Source organism: Callionymus lyra, chromosome 7 (genome assembly GCF_982586985.1).
Source record: "Callionymus lyra chromosome 7, fCalLyr1.hap1.1, whole genome shotgun sequence".
Lineage (NCBI taxonomy): Eukaryota > Metazoa > Chordata > Actinopteri > Syngnathiformes > Callionymidae > Callionymus > Callionymus lyra.
The window spans coordinates 24,131,569-24,148,563 of record NC_141824.1 but is presented as its reverse complement, the minus strand read 5'-3'; the positions used below and the strand labels follow the sequence as shown (position 1 = coordinate 24,148,563).

Below are 16,995 nucleotides of genomic sequence, written 5' to 3'. Positions count from 1 at the left end.
GTTTACCCGGAGTACTTTGCCGAGCAGCGATTAAGCATCAGTCACTAAAATGAAATTCCCCTCCTTTTTTTGTCTATAACTCTGAAAAGAAACATATTACTCTGGAAATAACCTCAAGACTTAATCGACATGAGTGTGAGTTGAACATGGGTGAAGTTGGAATTTTGAGTGAACTATAACCTTAAGCTTAACTGACCTATCCAGCTAGCAAGTACAAAAAATTAACTGTTTGATATGGTCCTTCACCAGGACACCTCACTGGACTTTTGGGTTATTCGACAGTGCCTTTTATTGTCAGGTCTAATTCTTGAGCCATTGTAATTGAATTGAAACATATTTAAAATTATAACCCAACCTCTCTGCAAGACAGCGATCAAGCAAGATCTTTAAAATAAAACCCACAAGTAAAAAAGTAATCCATTTTTATTTCCTTTTATTAGAAATTATTCACACACCATAAAAATTACATGTACAAAACTATAAGATTTGAAATAGCTTTATGTACAATACAAAAGATAAAGCCTGAAAGAAAACTAAAACTGAACTATGGAGACACAGAGGTGGAGAAGGGGGAGGGATGAAATCATTTGTACATTTTTTGGCAAAAGGTGTTTCAGTTTCACAGAGAATAATAACCATGTCCACAACTATTGGCTCCTTTAGATCTGACCTCTCTTCCAGGAACAGAAACACTCAATAGACTACAATTGTATTCGTGGCTGCAGAGTGACGGCCTCTTCAGTGAGATGTGTGGTGAGTATAAGAAACTGTTAACTGTTTGATGAGTGACCGTTTATTTTTATTTATTTTTTACCATCCAAACCCCTTGGTGAAGATGCTAGCTGATTCAAATGAGAAATCACTGGTGTGGTGGATGTTATTTCGGTAAAATCAAACCTGTTGTTCCTCATGCTGTGCAAGTAAATGCACTCTACGGCGATAATGACAATGTGGTAATAGATGTGAAGAACACACTCCAGCTGTTAACGATGATGCCAATGCCATCAGATATATCATTTTCTATTCACAGTTGGAATTTGTTTTTCAATTTCCATAGTCGTAATTAGGGTAAGAGTCAGAAGTCGAGTGGAATCTGTGGGTTGGGCATTTGGCGAGTTGTTCCAAGCCACCATTTTGTTTCACGCTTTTTTTTTGGCTCCTGATGATGTCACCTGAAAAAAACAAAACCACAATTTAATAAAATTAGCTTAAACTTTGCATTCAGGATATGAACTATCAGACTTTTTCAAGAGTGGTCAGTGCTTCCTTGTTCTTACAAAGATTTGCCGTATTGACTGCGAATCCTAGAAAAAAATCCCTTGCCGTTTATTTTACAGAGACCATCCATAGTGAGGTTAAATTTAAAAACATTATTTCCTCATCCGCCTCAATCAGTACCGCCTGATCTCTAACTATTTCCAGACCAAAGTGTAACATCCGACTTTTAAAAGTAAAACCATTGCTGCAAAAAGCATAGTTCAAGTGTCCACTTAAGGCTGGCTGACAGGGACAGGAAGTGACGTACAAGGACTGAAATAAAACAGCTTTTAATGCGTTGAAAGAACATTTCTTTACAGCCTTTTTTTAACCCTTTTGTTATCTCAAGTCCAGTAATAGATAAATGAATGACAAAGATGCCATTTAATGGGAGGAAACAAAACAATTAGATTGGTTATTTTAAACCGCCTTTCAGATATTTTCTATACTTAATATGCATATATGTCTATCTATATCCTTTTGATGTTTATATATCCTAATCTTTTTATGAATGCTAAATTGGAAAAATTGAAAAATTGCTGTTGTTAATTCGTTTTCTGGATGTTTTAAAGGCATCGAATTTTCCTTCAATGTACTGCATGACCCCCCGTGACACCATCTCCCTGCATACAGCAGAGTAAACACCACCTCTTGGCAAGCTGTTACATCAATTGGAGCTTGTCGAGAAATGCAGGGAGAAAGAGGGTGGGAGGTCCACGGAAAGCTTATTAAGGTGGGATGTAGGGGATTTGGTGGTCAGTCCCTCCACAGAGCCCACATCTTGGCGTCAGGAGATTTTTGGGATAGGTAAAGCCACCAGGCACATCAGCGACGCTGCCGAGAAGGCTTCCTGGGGGGTTACGGATCAAGAGAGGGGAACTTTAGAGAAGCTCGCAGCTTGGTCACAAGTCTGAGACTGATCCCTCTCAATTGGGTCGTCCTGTGGAGGGCGTTAGACAATTAAAGTCGCGGAACACCATATGATCCTGCCCGGCTTCATCATTCATTAGGATGGTGTTTCTTCCACCTCTTAGTCATAGTTAATTGGATTAACAACTAACAATTATTGAATTAGAGTTAAACTGTTTGGCCACACAAGTATATTGTACACATAACAACACGATGGAAAATGTAACAAAATAAGATAAACAATATCTACAATCTCAGTAAATTGTCTGCACTAGAGAAACACATTACTTCAGTTGCTGCACACACAGCTATTTATATGTAAATTGATCCAGCTATGTGTTTATATTTACTGAATAATGCTACCTCTGTTTTTCATATTTTCCCCATCTTTGTCGGCACTAAAGATAAAATAGCGTGAATAATCGCATAAAAAAAAGCGTGTGTACCCAGAAATGTTACAATATTTGAAGTAGCTTTCTTTATTTTTATGTGCCTCATTGCTGGTAACAAATTAGAATGGGGAATCTACATCCACTATAGGTAAGTAAGTACATACTTATTTATATATGTATTAACATCAGAGAGAAGTTAGATTTTACAAAAAAAAAACGTATTTACTTTTACTTTTTTTTGCCTGTTAATAATCAGTAATTAAAGTGTAATTCAGCATGAACTCTATAATACCATACAATTAAGGGTAACATATAGTCACAATAAACAAGGTGTGAGTTAAAACTTTATAATGGTTAATAAATTGATAATTTGCTATTAATAAATATATGCATGCAAGTGGCTGCAAGTAGCTTATTATTTGATAATATGTGTTCCCCATTCTGAAGTGTAACCAAATAACCATCTACCAATTATTCAAAGGGGTAGATGCTGGTGTGATCCTTTCTTTTTTGCTTTGTTCCTGCTTTTTTAAAACATCACATAGTCCTGTGAAAATGTTAAAACCTTTGAAGAAGTCAAGTTTCAATGCTGCAGACTTCTGGTTTTTCCTAAGACAAATTGGAGACCCATGGGTTACCTTTCATAACACAGGTTCTACGTGAAGTTCAAAGCCCTGTAAATGTTTGACAGTTAGCTAAAACCAAGGAGCGAAGATCAAGAGGCAACATGGCAACATTAGAAGGCAGAGTACTTTAAAGAAGAAGACCCTGTTCCTTACAACTGGAACAATGACTATCTTTTTCGTTTTATTTGCCATTAAAAATAACTTTTAACCCACTTTACACTTTCCTGAATCCTGCAATGGGTGCACCACTGTGACACACCTGGCCAAAGTTGTAAAATAGTATTTGCTTAGTTCCTGTTGTTTATTTCCTTGACCGAGTTGCTGGCTGCTGGAACCTGTCCCAGCTGAATAGGGGTACAAGCAGGCCAGGATGCCAATCCACTACAGTGCACATTTGACCAAACACCCCCACCTCTCTCTCCCACACCTACAGGCTATTTAGTCATCAATTAAACTGTATTTTATTTGGACTGTGGGAGGAAATTGGAGAGCCCAGAGGATACCCACTGAAAAACTAGATAAAACATTCAAACTGCACACAATAAAACACACCAAACTAGAGTTCTCCTGAGCTACATATTAACCCTTTTAAACATTCTATTAATTATTGTATAGGCTGAAATGCCTCTTTTGGATCTTCATCTATAACCAACCTTCATGTGCAAAGTTAATTTCATTCCTTTTCTTTTCCTTCAAAGGGCTAGAAATGCTCGTCTGTGATTCAATAACAATGTCTTTTTCTGACGATGCCAAGGCAATTTAATTTATTTAGGGTCAGAAAAAAGATCTACGTTCCAGATCTTCACCCATACAAAACACTTTTATAAAATGTAAATATAATCACATTTTTTTCATTGAAATTAGTAGTAGGTCCAAAATAATAAATTCTTACTTGACAAAATAAATATAACATTTACATTTTCCTTCAAGGCAATATTTAGATGCAATCCAGATGCATTTCCTGCTTCGACTCTGGCCCGTGAAGTGAAGAGTAACATCCTGACGTGTGACTAAGAGCAACAGCACATCAAATCTCAGTCAAGCCGAGGAATTGTCGCATACAGTCGGTTCATATCCATAAGCATATCAATGAAAGTGCTTTCTATGAACATTTGACTCTGAATGTTAAGCTGAGCGCATACTCGCTTTCTCGCAGCCATTTTAAAAGGGGAAAGAGTCACACAGGAACACACAGACTGAAATAAACCTACATTGTGTGCATGTGCGTGTGTTTACTCTGTTTTGACATCTATTATTCATATTTTCTTTTTGAGGGTCCAAAGAACCTCAAAGCACAATGGAAGAGGAGCTCAGTACACACTAATCCCACACACTCCCACTCAGTGTTCTGCTTCTCTTTTCCCCTCCGTTCTCTTTCTGCAGCATTATCTATATTTCTCCTCCTGCCTTTATTACTCTTTTTGCGCATCATCCTCAAATTTACTCTCATCCTCCTCTTCTTTATAATCCATGTACTTTCCCTTTTCTCTGATTCTATTGTATAAATAAATCTGCTTATCTTATATGTCCTGACGCCAGGAGAGAATGCAGAAGCCATAGTGCTAAGATTAGATGTTGTCTCGAACAAACTGCACGTGCCACAACACACCCCACATATATGTGAACCCCTTAAGTCAATCTGTAACGCCGACAACTCGCACGTCTTGCTCAAGGCATCCATGCTGAATGTTCGTACGTTTTTATTGGATCCATCTTTTGTCCTCTCCAGTCTGGTCATGGGGGAGCAGGAGTTTAATTACACAGAAACAACCCCCCCATCTCTCCAGGACACTTATATTGCTCTACTAGGGGACGTAACCTAGAACAGTAGGGCCCCAGAAAATTGGAGGGAAGGGAAGAATGTAATTTAATATAATTAATTAAATCCATTTTCTGTCGCTATTTTTCCTTATGAGGGAAGTGGAGGACTGGAGCCTATCCCAGACGAGGGGCAGGGGACCCCTTAAACAGGATGCCAGTCTGACGCAGGGCACACAAAAACATACAACCATTTAAATCCATGCAACATAAGGAGGAGAGACACACTCCACACAGAAAGAACCCTCCATCAGGAACTGGAAGCGAACCTAAAACCTTCTTGATGTAAGAAGATCGTGCTAACCAGCATCACAAGAAGAACAAAGATAAGACTCTACAAAATGCTAGTGGTGCCAGTCTTGTTTTATGGGATGTGATACATGGAAAATAAACAAAGCAGACAACAAAGCAGTTGATGTATTCCATAATAGATGCCCACGCCGAATACTGGGTATATATTGGCAGGATCACATCAGAACTGAAGATCTGCTAGAAAGATTCCGAGATGAAGCCGTGTAGTGAAGAAATGAAGCTTCGTAGATGGAAAATGATTGGACACATACTGCGACAGGACCATGACAACGACTGCAATATAGCAATGACATGTGCACCAGAAGGGAAGAGAAGAAAAGGAAGGCCAAAGACCACATACTGTCGAAAAAGAAAGAAAGGAAGCAGGACGGACATCATGGTCTGAATTGAGGACTGCAGCAGCTGACCGGGACAAGAGGAAGCGTTCTTTTAGGGCCTTATGTGCCACAAGGCTCGAAGCGGATAGGTATCAGGATTGCGCTAACCACGACACCACTCATTTAAAATAACATGAGGAAATATAAGAAAAAAACATATTTTTTTCAACCCATTTGGCTTCTATGTATATAAAACTTTCAAATTGTCTAAACCTTCAAATTATGGGCCATGATTGCCTAAAATGCTTAACAGATTATAAAAAGTAAAAAGTTGGTAAAAGTGCCAAAATAACTCAAAAAGTAGATTTCTTTGAAATATTTTTGGCAGTCTTTGCAGCGGGTTCCCGGCCATAGGCTGATGGTGTTTTGCGGGCCTTGGTGTGGTGAAGCTTGGGAACCCCCTGACCTAGAAAACTGTAAAATTTAATTAGTTACCTTACCATAAATTGACTAATGCCTTAACAAAGTGGCATTCAGAAAGCATTGTGATAAGATACCTTCTACTTTAAACTCAACTGATTCGGAGGCACCAGAGGTAAAGTCTTGTCCAGAATATTTTTCTATACATCTACAAATTCAAATTGGTATGTATTGTTTCTATTTTGTGAAAAAATAAAAAAGAAAGCCAAGTAGTGACTTAAAAAAAGTATTTGCACTTCCATCCCTGGTCGAGCTGCACTAAGCTGAATTTGTTTCCAAAATTTTTATAAAAGTGGATGTTTTTACTGTTTAGCTTTGTTGAAATTATGACCAATCCCATTTCCCCCTTAACCCTTAATCTCAAGCCTCAGTCTATGCGACATTAAAACCAAGTTTGAAGGGTTATTTCCCGACTTGGAAATGGCACTCCACTTTAGAAACAAACGCAAGAATCATTAAAAGGTGAAAGTCCTGCAAAGTTCAGAGAAAAATAATCTTGTCTACTTCTTCTTACATTTTAATTTCCACTCTCTACTACATTTTTTGACCAAAGGTGAGAGGAGGAACATAAAAATTAAAAATTGAAAGCTCTGGAACTCCAAAGCATCAATGCAAAGGTAAAGATCCCTTTAACTGACTACTAGAAACCAAACCACTCTATGGGACTTGGTCATTGGACTGTGTGAACTATATACATATAAAAATGCTATTAGCAGTTGTTTGTAAAGCAGAAAACCATAGTACTTAAAATAATTAACTGAATAAGGTTGCAAGGCCTTTACTCCAGGGGTATGGGATCTTGAACCTGAGTCATCGATGACCCCAGTATTCAGTGCTCTAGCTGTGTTGTAAAGGTCACCGACGACTGAAGTAGCAAAAGGTAGCCAAGTGTAGGAGGTCTCCCAGAACATTCTGTCCCAGATGACATCTGCAGTGGGTCAACTGTCCCAGAGGGGCCGCAGGTTGGCCGTTGTCAAAGCAAGAAGACAAAGCAGCAGATGCGAGAGGAATATGCAATGAATCAGACTTTTGGCTGGCATTCCGAATGCTGCATATCTCAGCTGTCAGAAAAGCTGTGTCCGACTTGGATCACAGAAAAATGTCCCATGGTTGTCACTCATTTGAGACGAATGCACTTGGAAGAGACCACAAATGAATTAAAGGGTTTCTATATCTACAATCCCACTCTTGGGATTTCTCTGTTCAATCATGCTGTGGCTTTTCAGTTTTTTAATATAATAATCCGGGAGCACTCCTCTTCATTTAAAACCACAAATGTGCTGGTGTGAAATCGCCCGGCTGCCAAATGTGATTTTAAATTTAAAAAACAAGCTTGCCAAGAAAGCTATTCTGTTCAGTTCAGCAGCAGAGGAGTACTGAAGACTTGCAGTCATGAGGTCATCAACAGGAAATACCAACCAAAATTACTTGACGGTACCTGAGCAAAACAACTATTTTCATTTGTTTAAGTTGCAAAGTAAACCCAAAGGTACTGTATTAATTATATGAGCAACACTACAAGTATTTCATTTGCGTTATATGTTTGTGTTTGTGTCTTATGACTTAGAAAAAACAGAAAACCAAATGAATAATTCTTACTTCAATAATCGTACAAACTTTCTTTAGATTGGAGTTTAAATATTGTAAATGTTTCAAGAACACACAGAAAAGAAAGTTTTTTTTTTTAAAGAGTGTAAAAGTGTAGTAATAAAGCAAAAACAAGTTTGTACTATATTTAAGGAACAGTTATTAACTAGAATTGGGATCAGACCTTTGGCCTAGGCATTATAAGCACCATACCGTTTCATTCTTTCCTACAGTACTCAAGGTTGATCTTGCATTAAGCCAGTTTTGAACACATTTGAGGAGGCATCAGCCACATATCTATTTAATCCATATTAAATATGTTATAAATTTAATTTAAATGGTGCATGGTGGCGCAGTGCTTCTCCCCATGTTGCGTGAGTTTTTTTTCTAGGCACTCCGTGCGCCTCTTTCCCCTTGACCTGATCGATCACCCTCCCCCCTTGAACTAAAGGTTCGGTGGTATACAAGCTAATTTTCAAGGCATTTTGTTGAGAGGTTTGAGAGTTTATAAGAGTTTTTAATATCAGTTGGACACACATACACGCACACAAAAATACTGCATAGAACTACTACTAGATAGATAGACTTCATTAATCCCTCCGGAGATCTCATTCGGTAAATTGGTCATCTATTTACTAAAGTAGGGAAGAAAACAATATATACATCTACAGCATATATTTCTATACTAGCACTGCAAAATTTGGTATCACTGTCCTTACCAACCCGGTGTCAACTGACCCAATTTAGAGAACATTTACAATTTTAATGTCTCGCCTTCAAATATGAAAAAAAAGGCTGTTAAATCTAATTGCATTGCATTAATAGAGCATTTTCATGACACACCCTTCTGTGTTTTTTTTTTTCACCTTCAAGGCGGCGGAGGAGCTGTTACAGACTAATTGAAAGTTTCATGAAAATTTAATTGGTGAGTCTGACCTCCTAAAACTCCCCTTAACTCGCAATCATACATGATTGAAATCATTCAGACGCGATAATGAGGAGTAAATATGCCTTTGTGACCACTATACATGACCGTCGGAGGCAAGGATAGGAACGGACAGGAGGTGGAAAGAGCAATTAGAGGCGGGTCGGGGAGGAGGGAACTCCATGAATCAGTCATACTTCATCTTCATCAAGAAGTCTGCAGGGCATCTATCAAATTCATTTTTATTACTGAGGATGAAATAAAGCTATGATTTACTCCTGGAGACACAGTTAATGGACAAGACGTATATTTTAGACCGACTAAGGTAAATGAGCTTTTAAATGTGGAAGCAGTAAACATGACAAATTTAACAAGCCTGTCTAAAGTGCAATAATAAACATGCATAAAAACGTCATGTCAGACGAATGACCAGTTTGTGTCAAAGCCACATAAATGTATCGCTTTAAATCTTGAAGATTTGATCTAGAAGACGAGGACGTCAAATTGAGGGAAATAGAAACAAAGAAGAAGAAAGTTTAATGAGATTCAATTAACCAGATGGGTCCTGGAAGGGAAAAAAAAGAAAAAAGAACGTTATTGATCCAGAGAAAAGAGAGATGAATGGAATCTAATTGTCCTATCTAGATTTTCTACGATTTTCTCCTGATTTATTAAACGGCTCGTGGGGGAAATCAATTTTTTTTTCACATTAGCCGTGCAGCAGAAAAGGTGTCTCAATAAAAACAGAAGAAGAAAGAATTCAAATTCTAAACAATTCATATGAATTATATGTATAAAAAAAATAATGTTGTCACTGTATTGATTGATTTGTAGTTTGTTTATGAGTTTAAATTACCTTCCAAACCCATTTATTTAACTGGATCGTAATGCACTTTTCTTGCATGAAACTAATATTTTATTGCACACAAAAAACAAACACAAACTCCCAGGTATAATAGCTTCATATGTGTGAGAAGTTTGTAAACAATATTTTTGCCATTACAGATTACAGGCCAAAATGTCACAATATATGACTAGCTCACATATGTTGTCAAGGATTCTAGGTATAATCTTCCTAACTTTTTTCAAATTTTGTCAAATTTTTCAATACTTTCAAAACGTTAAGTCAAGTCCCACAACTGTTGCCTGCAGCCTCTGACACTCTATTGACTTGCTCTTTTTTTATTTGTAAGTTGTTTATTATTATATTAGTATCTAGTATTTATAGTGAATTTAACAAAATATTTTGTTGAACATTTGTTTTTGCAGCTGAATAACAAAAAACAAACAGTTTTAACTACAGTATACCATCCATTTTATTTAACTATACCGTCCATGTTTTTATCTACAGTATACCATCCATTTAATTTAACTATACCCTCCATGTTTTAACTAAAGTATACCATCCATTTTATTTAACTATACTCTCCATGTTTTTAACTACAGTATACCATCCATTTTATTTAACTATACCGTTCATGTTTTTAACTACAGTATACCATCCATTTTATTTAACTATACTCTCCATGTTTTTAACTACAGTATACCATCCATTTTATTTAACTATACCCTCCATGTTTTAACTACAGTATACCATCCATTTTATTTAACTATACTCTCCATGTTTTTAACTACAGTATACCATCCATTTTATTTAACTATACCCTCCATGATTTTAACTACAGTATACCATCCATTTTATTTAACTATACCGTCCATGTGTTTAACTACAGTATACCATCCATTTTATTTAACTATACCGTCCATGTTTTTAACTACAGTATACCATCCATTTTATTTAACTATACCATCCATGTGTTTAACTACAGTATACCATCCATTTTATTTAACTATACCGTCCATGTGTTTAACTACAGTATACCATCCATTTTATTTAACTATACCCTCCATGATTTTAACTACAGTATACCATCCATTTTATTTAACTATACCCTCCATGATTTTAACTACAGTATACCATCCATTTTATTTAACTATACCCTCCATGATTTTAACTACAGTATACCATCCATTTTATTTAACTATACCCTCCATGATTTTAACTACAGTATACCATCCATTTTATTTAACTATACCGTCCATGTGTTTAACTACAGTATACCATCCATTTTATTTAACTATACCGTCCATGTGTTTAACTACAGTATACCATCCATTTTATTTACCTATACCGTCCATGTTTTTAACTACAGTATACCATCCATTTTATTTACCTATACCGTCCATGTTTTTAACTACAGTATACCATCCATTTTATTTAACTATACCGTCCATGTGTTTAACTACAGTATACCATCCATTTTATTTAACTATACTCTCCATGTGTTTAACTACAGTATACCATCCATTTTATTTAACTATACCGTCCATGTTTTTAACTACAGTATACCATCCATTTTATTTAACTATACCCTCCATGATTTTAACTACAGTATACCATCCATTTTATTTAACTATACCGTCCATGTGTTTAACTACAGTATACCATCCATTTTATTTAACTATACCGTCCATGTTTTTAACTACAGTATACCATCCATTTTATTTAACTATACCCTCCATGATTTTAACTACAGTATACCATCCATTTTATTTAACTATACCGTCCATGTGTTTAACTACAGTATACCATCCATTTTATTTAACTATACCGTCCATGTTTTTAACTACAGTATACCATCCATTTTATTTAACTATACCGTCCAATGTGTTTAACTACAGTATACCATCCATTTTATTTAACTATACCGTCCATGTGTTTAACTACAGTATACCATCCATTTTATTTAACTATACCGTCCATGTTTTTAACTACAGTATACCATCCATTTTATTTAACTATACCGTTCATGTTTTTAACTACAGTATACCATCCATTTTATTTAACCATATCGTCCATGTTTTTAACTACAGTATACCATCCATTTAATTTAACTATACCGTCCATGTTTTTATCTACAGTATACCATCCATGTTATTTAACTATACCGTCCATGTTTTAACTACAGTATACCATCCATTTTACTTAACTATATCGTCCATGTTTTTAACTACAGTATACCATCCATTCTTTATGTTTTTAACTAAATAATCCATGTTTGTAACTATACCACCAGTTTTTACTGCATTGATAAGACTATAAAGAAGCATTTGTTTTAATAAATCATCTTGCACTACTCACTCAGATTGTTTTCCCGCTAACTTCAAGTTCTACATCTCCTCTTTTGAAATATTCATATGTTGCAATATACAAATCTTCCTCACTTTTGATGCTCTTTTTCCTCCAGCCGCGGACTGATTCCCCTGCTGAGACACACTTAACATCTAAACTACAGTTACCTGTCTAAGACTTGGGCTTTGGTAGTATCTCAAGGATATTGGGTGTTGAATTAAGAAGGGTGGTTGCCTCTCGAATTGGATAGTTAGCAGCAATTAGACAGAAAGTACGGTCATTAGGTGACTAAGTAGTCACAACAGAAGCTGAAGGGAAGTGTTAGTGTCCGTCAACCTTTGAGGCAGGAGCCGTGAGGGGCCGGCAGACATGGCTGTGCTGTTCAGGCTGCCATATGTCAGGCTAACTAACAAGTGTTCAGAGGAGGAAACTATTCATTTGACTTGGTAATGGTGACATGATAATCAGGGAAATGCTCACCTCTTTCTTCCGGCCTGCAGACCTGTGCGAGAGGCCGAGAAAAAGGCTCATCACCAGACACCCGTAGCAAGCAGCAGACACAGGCTGTCCCATAGATACGTCCATTTTATTATTTGTTTGGATGCTTTATTCCACGACTCTGAAGCACATCTCACGTCTGTCATCTTCAGGAGCCAACTGGAGTGGTGAGTGGATCATAAACGCCGGTGTAGATTGGTGATTATGTTTTATTTTCGGGCAGCTTGAGCACCATAATCCATGGCTCCCAAGTGCAGGCAAGTCACTCAGCATCGATGATTATGAAAACAATGTTGTTGCATGAAAGATCTCAGAGTTCAGGATCCAGTTCACAAGAATTCCATCCTTCGTCGACTATCTATATGTAACCCTGTAATGGGCTGTAATTGTATCCACGTCATATCCGTCCATGCATGTAGCTGACGGTCCAGATGTGTCGTACACACATGAGCTGTCCATTCATGTTCATTCTAATCAATGTCTTTAGGATGATTAACCATCATGTTCCGTTGCATTGGTTTCCATGTCTATCACAGTCAAAGATGCAACGTTGAATGTTTCTGCACAAATTAGTGACGCCTCAATGTCGGATCCGCAACCACGTTGTGCAGCGAACCTGACTCTGTCCGTCAAAACAAAGTATTAGTTGAAGTAAACAGGAGTATCAGGTGTAGAAGTCTTTTTCTTCTTTAGGGATTCTTCCATCCTTGGTGTAAATTTGTCCACTTCTGCCACTCAGACCGACATCATTGTTCTAGAAAACAGAAGAAAAGACCGTTTTTTAATGGAGATGGACTTTTAACTATGGTTGGAATATAACATCAAAATGTTTGAGAATTTTTGGAAAAGAATCCTAGAAACGTAACAGCGGGGTTCTGGGATAGAGAAGGATTGGGCAGAGGGTTCAAAAAAAATGTTGGACAGAATTGCAGGGATTAGTGGAGAGGAATATTTAGTGAGGATAATCATGATTTTTCCCAGGAGATAATTACGCGGTGTGACTAAAATCTGTTTATTTCCTTGTGGTTCTAGATAATTGATTAACATGTTTTCATTCCAAATTAAACACCTGGATTAAAGAGATGAATGTGCTGGACTTTAATCCAACCAATTTGTAAATTGAACGTGTATCAGATATTTAAAAGAGCCCCATAAAGTTTGTGATCGTTTTTTAGATTTTAAAGAAACAAAGAAACATTTTAAAAGCAAGATTGGTGGGACAAAACAGCACTGATCTTAAAACATCCCATCAAAACATATTAAGGTAAGTGGCACTTAATATAAGCGTCACTCTTCAATAAGGTTGTGAGAATGTCATTTAATACAGCTAACAAAACACAGGTAAAATAAACCAAACAATAAATAACAAGGTGTCACTTTTACGATCCTTCCTCGTAGTAATATAATGCCCGTGTGTGATTTGTAACTCTAATTACCAACCACCAGGTAAACATTGATGCCTCCAAGACATTGCACAACAGCCAGATCCACTGGCAGTAAATCTTATTTCACAGAAATGATGCTTAATAGCTGTAAAAATATTTTCACAACCGTGTTGCCGGTAAGCTCAGCTAAATCACTTTTTTGGGTCCAAACCCTTTCAACTGTCAGCTATCTTACTTGTGATACTATATATACTGTATATTATTTAATATTTGTTATATTAAAATATTTATTAAAATATATATAAACTTGTTTCATGATACTGTATCAATATTCAACAGCTCTCTATCCATTTTTTTAACGTTAGAAAAAAGGGCTTTCAAATCATATTTTATTTTCATTTGTTTTCATAGTTCTTATTGGTTTATATTGAATAAACTGACTGTAAAATTAAATCCTCTTTTTTTTTTTTAAATTTACAATGAACATTAAAATAGCCACCGTGTTTGTTCATTTTTGCTGTTCCAATACATTTCCGGACACTAGATGGCAGCAGTCTTTACATCCTCCACATCTAAAGAAACTGTTAAATCCCTTGAGATCCCGGTGATGACTGGGGATGAGAGGATACTACAAAGCCAGCTGGTTTTAAAGCTTATGTTTGGATATATTTTGGCTTCCAGATCTATTAATTCAACCAAATGAAAGTAGAAAAATCACAAGATGCCACAAAAATTCAATGTATTCTAAAATGGCACATGGCATTTATCCTATTGTATCAAAATATATTGTACTGGATTGTTAGATTAGTGTTTTACTACATCACTAATCGTTTATATTTATAATTCTCACTCCATGACATAAAGTTAATGTACTCAAAGCTCTAGCAGGCATCATAAAATGACTTGGTGCTCCCAAGACCTTTAGTTTAGCATCGAAGTCCAAGCTAGCTTTGTCAATTTTTGGATGATATAATTCAGTTTAGCTATCAAGGAATATCTAAAAAAAATGTTCCATGTATTTTGACTGTTAATAAATTATGATTTGGTGAATACTCATAATGGGTTAATGAGGTTTCATGTTTGTATTTTGCAAATTTTTCAGTTTAAAAAGGGATGTGAAATTTCATTAAATTAGTAATTCAAGTAGAGCTAATTTAGATTAGAGTGTGCCATCTAGTGGTCTTTAATAATGTTCTGTTTCATGAAACCTCATAAACCCATCACAAATTAATCTTCTGTCCATTTCAGATCAATCGTCTTAAAGACAATTTAGGTCAATTCCAACAATTAAAGTGTGTAATGTGTAAAGACATATTTTACTAAGGCCTGTAAACATGAAGGAAAAGAAACGAAAAAACATCCTTCATTTCAACTTCACAGTTTTATCATCTAAGAACCAGTTTGTCAGTCAAGGTTGAGACATAAAAAATAAAACAAGAAAGAAGCAATAGCTCAAAGAATGATGAACGATGAAGCTTTGCTTTCTACATCAGTGCATCGGCACATATGTTATTTGTGAAGTGCAGACGAGCCTTTCCAAACCATATTGGTTGAGGGGGAACATTTCCCAACCAGAATTATGTACAACCAGTGCCTATTGTGTCAGTTTTAAGGATGAAACAGAGCCTTCTAAATGTCTTTCTATGTAGTCATCCATCATGGCACATCCTCACTGTCTTCCTCTCCATCATCCCACATTCTCCTGCTCCATCACTCTCACCGTCCAGATGGATGGAGGAAATTAGGTGATACAGAGAAGGGGAAAACACAGGAATATGATAAGTTGTTGCGATGGAGATCAGATTGATGTATGTGTCCCGAAATAGAATTTAAATGTGTGAAAACAGAAGCAAACTGTACTGTGTTCCAGTTTTCAGTCCATCACTTCTTCACAGTGACTCTGATAATGTGGTTTGGATAAAACAGTTTGACGCCTAAGCCTTTTCTTCCATAAGTTCTTATTTAAAGAGAAATAACACGTCAGAAACAAGCAGACAGATGACAAAACGAAGGTAAAGATCTTAAAGAGGGGAAGGAAAAACTGAAGGGAGTTGGAGGGGTGGGTGCTCGAGTTTAAAGGCAGTCATTACTCAGTGTGTGAAGAGTTGGGACAATCACTTTGTGAGGCCGAGAGACCATCAGATCTCAAAGTCTCTCCATACGACACTACGAGGCCGCTTGTCGTCTGCTGCTGGAGGCAGAGAAGAAAAATTGACTTGAGATTGGAAATAGAGCCAGACAGCAGAGTAGACACCGAGAAAAAAAAAATGCAAAACAAACTTAATGCAGTGTGTGAGGCGGGTTGATAAAATAAATAAATAAAAAGAGTGAAACATCATGAGCCCAATAGCTTAGAGGGAAACGGGTCAACTAATCCGTGATGACATGCATGAGAGAAAACCGGGTATGGCGTCAGGAACTGTGGTGAGAGAAGTGATGACAAATTCAAATTCACAGAGGACAGACAGGTTCCAGGGTCATGGCGAGAACACTCGCTCTTCTTACAGACATTCATTATCTTCTTGTACATAACACATTAAAGACAGGAAACATTTATCAACCAGGCAAAAGACAAATGAAGATTTTCCTTTCTACAAGGCTAAAAAATAAACACGATAAATTATTTGTCGTCATAAAATTGAACTTGGTTTACATCTTTGCTTTTGGCCTCAGATCATTGTAATAGCTGTAATATCTAGATTATGTCAGGGATGAACCTTTGTGCTCTATCTGGGTCAAGGTGACCCCGTGTCCCGAAAACAAATGTGTTTAATTTATCCCTTGTGCTGTCTCTGGATGAAGGTGAATGACCTCCACTACTGCATATGTATTTAAGGATGCCTGGGAGGTCGTTCACCTTGACCCGGATACAACACAAAGGGTAAAACAATTATATTTGTTTATGGGCCACAGGGTCACCTTGACCCAGAGAGACCACAAGGGTTTCAGACACGCGTCCAACCCACACAAATGGGAAATCTTGGGATATTTTCCGGTATACAAAATGCCCTTTTTAGTATCTTTTTTTTAGTGAACACTGGCTCACCTATTTATATTTGACCTTCAATAATGAATCATTATATACATATATTGACCAAAAATATTGCTTCTTAGCTAACTTGAGATTAGTATCATGGTTTGTTTGTTCTACATGGTTTGAACCGACACGATGCACTTTTGTAAGTTGCTTTAGTTAACAGTGTCAACTCAATGACATTGAATTAAAGTGTATGTTGTCATTGAGGACTGGTCTGGTAAATGACAACATTGTTTTTGATCATCCCATTAGCATCGCT

At 36.7% G+C, this 16,995-nt stretch overlaps 1 protein-coding gene across 3 annotated transcripts in view; it reads right to left on the bottom strand.

The window, feature by feature from the left end:
• Positions 1-407: 407 nt before the first annotated feature.
• The window catches only part of LOC148075757 (leucine-rich repeat and fibronectin type III domain-containing protein 1-like protein), a 148,021-nt gene continuing 131,433 nt past the window's right edge, over positions 408-16,995 (bottom strand). Inside the window, exons 10-12 of one of the 3 annotated variants that reach the window (XM_087796287.1) lie at positions 15,790-15,890; positions 12,297-13,068; positions 408-1,172 (exon numbers count right to left, since the gene is read on the bottom strand). In XM_087796287.1, the coding sequence (XP_087652413.1) occupies positions 15,838-15,890 (53 nt within the window). In that variant the 3' untranslated portion in view covers positions 408-1,172; positions 12,297-13,068; positions 15,790-15,837. The remainder of the gene's footprint in view (positions 1,173-12,296; positions 13,069-15,789; positions 15,891-16,995) is intronic. The other 2 variants (XM_087796288.1, XM_087796289.1) reach the window with 2 other exon arrangements.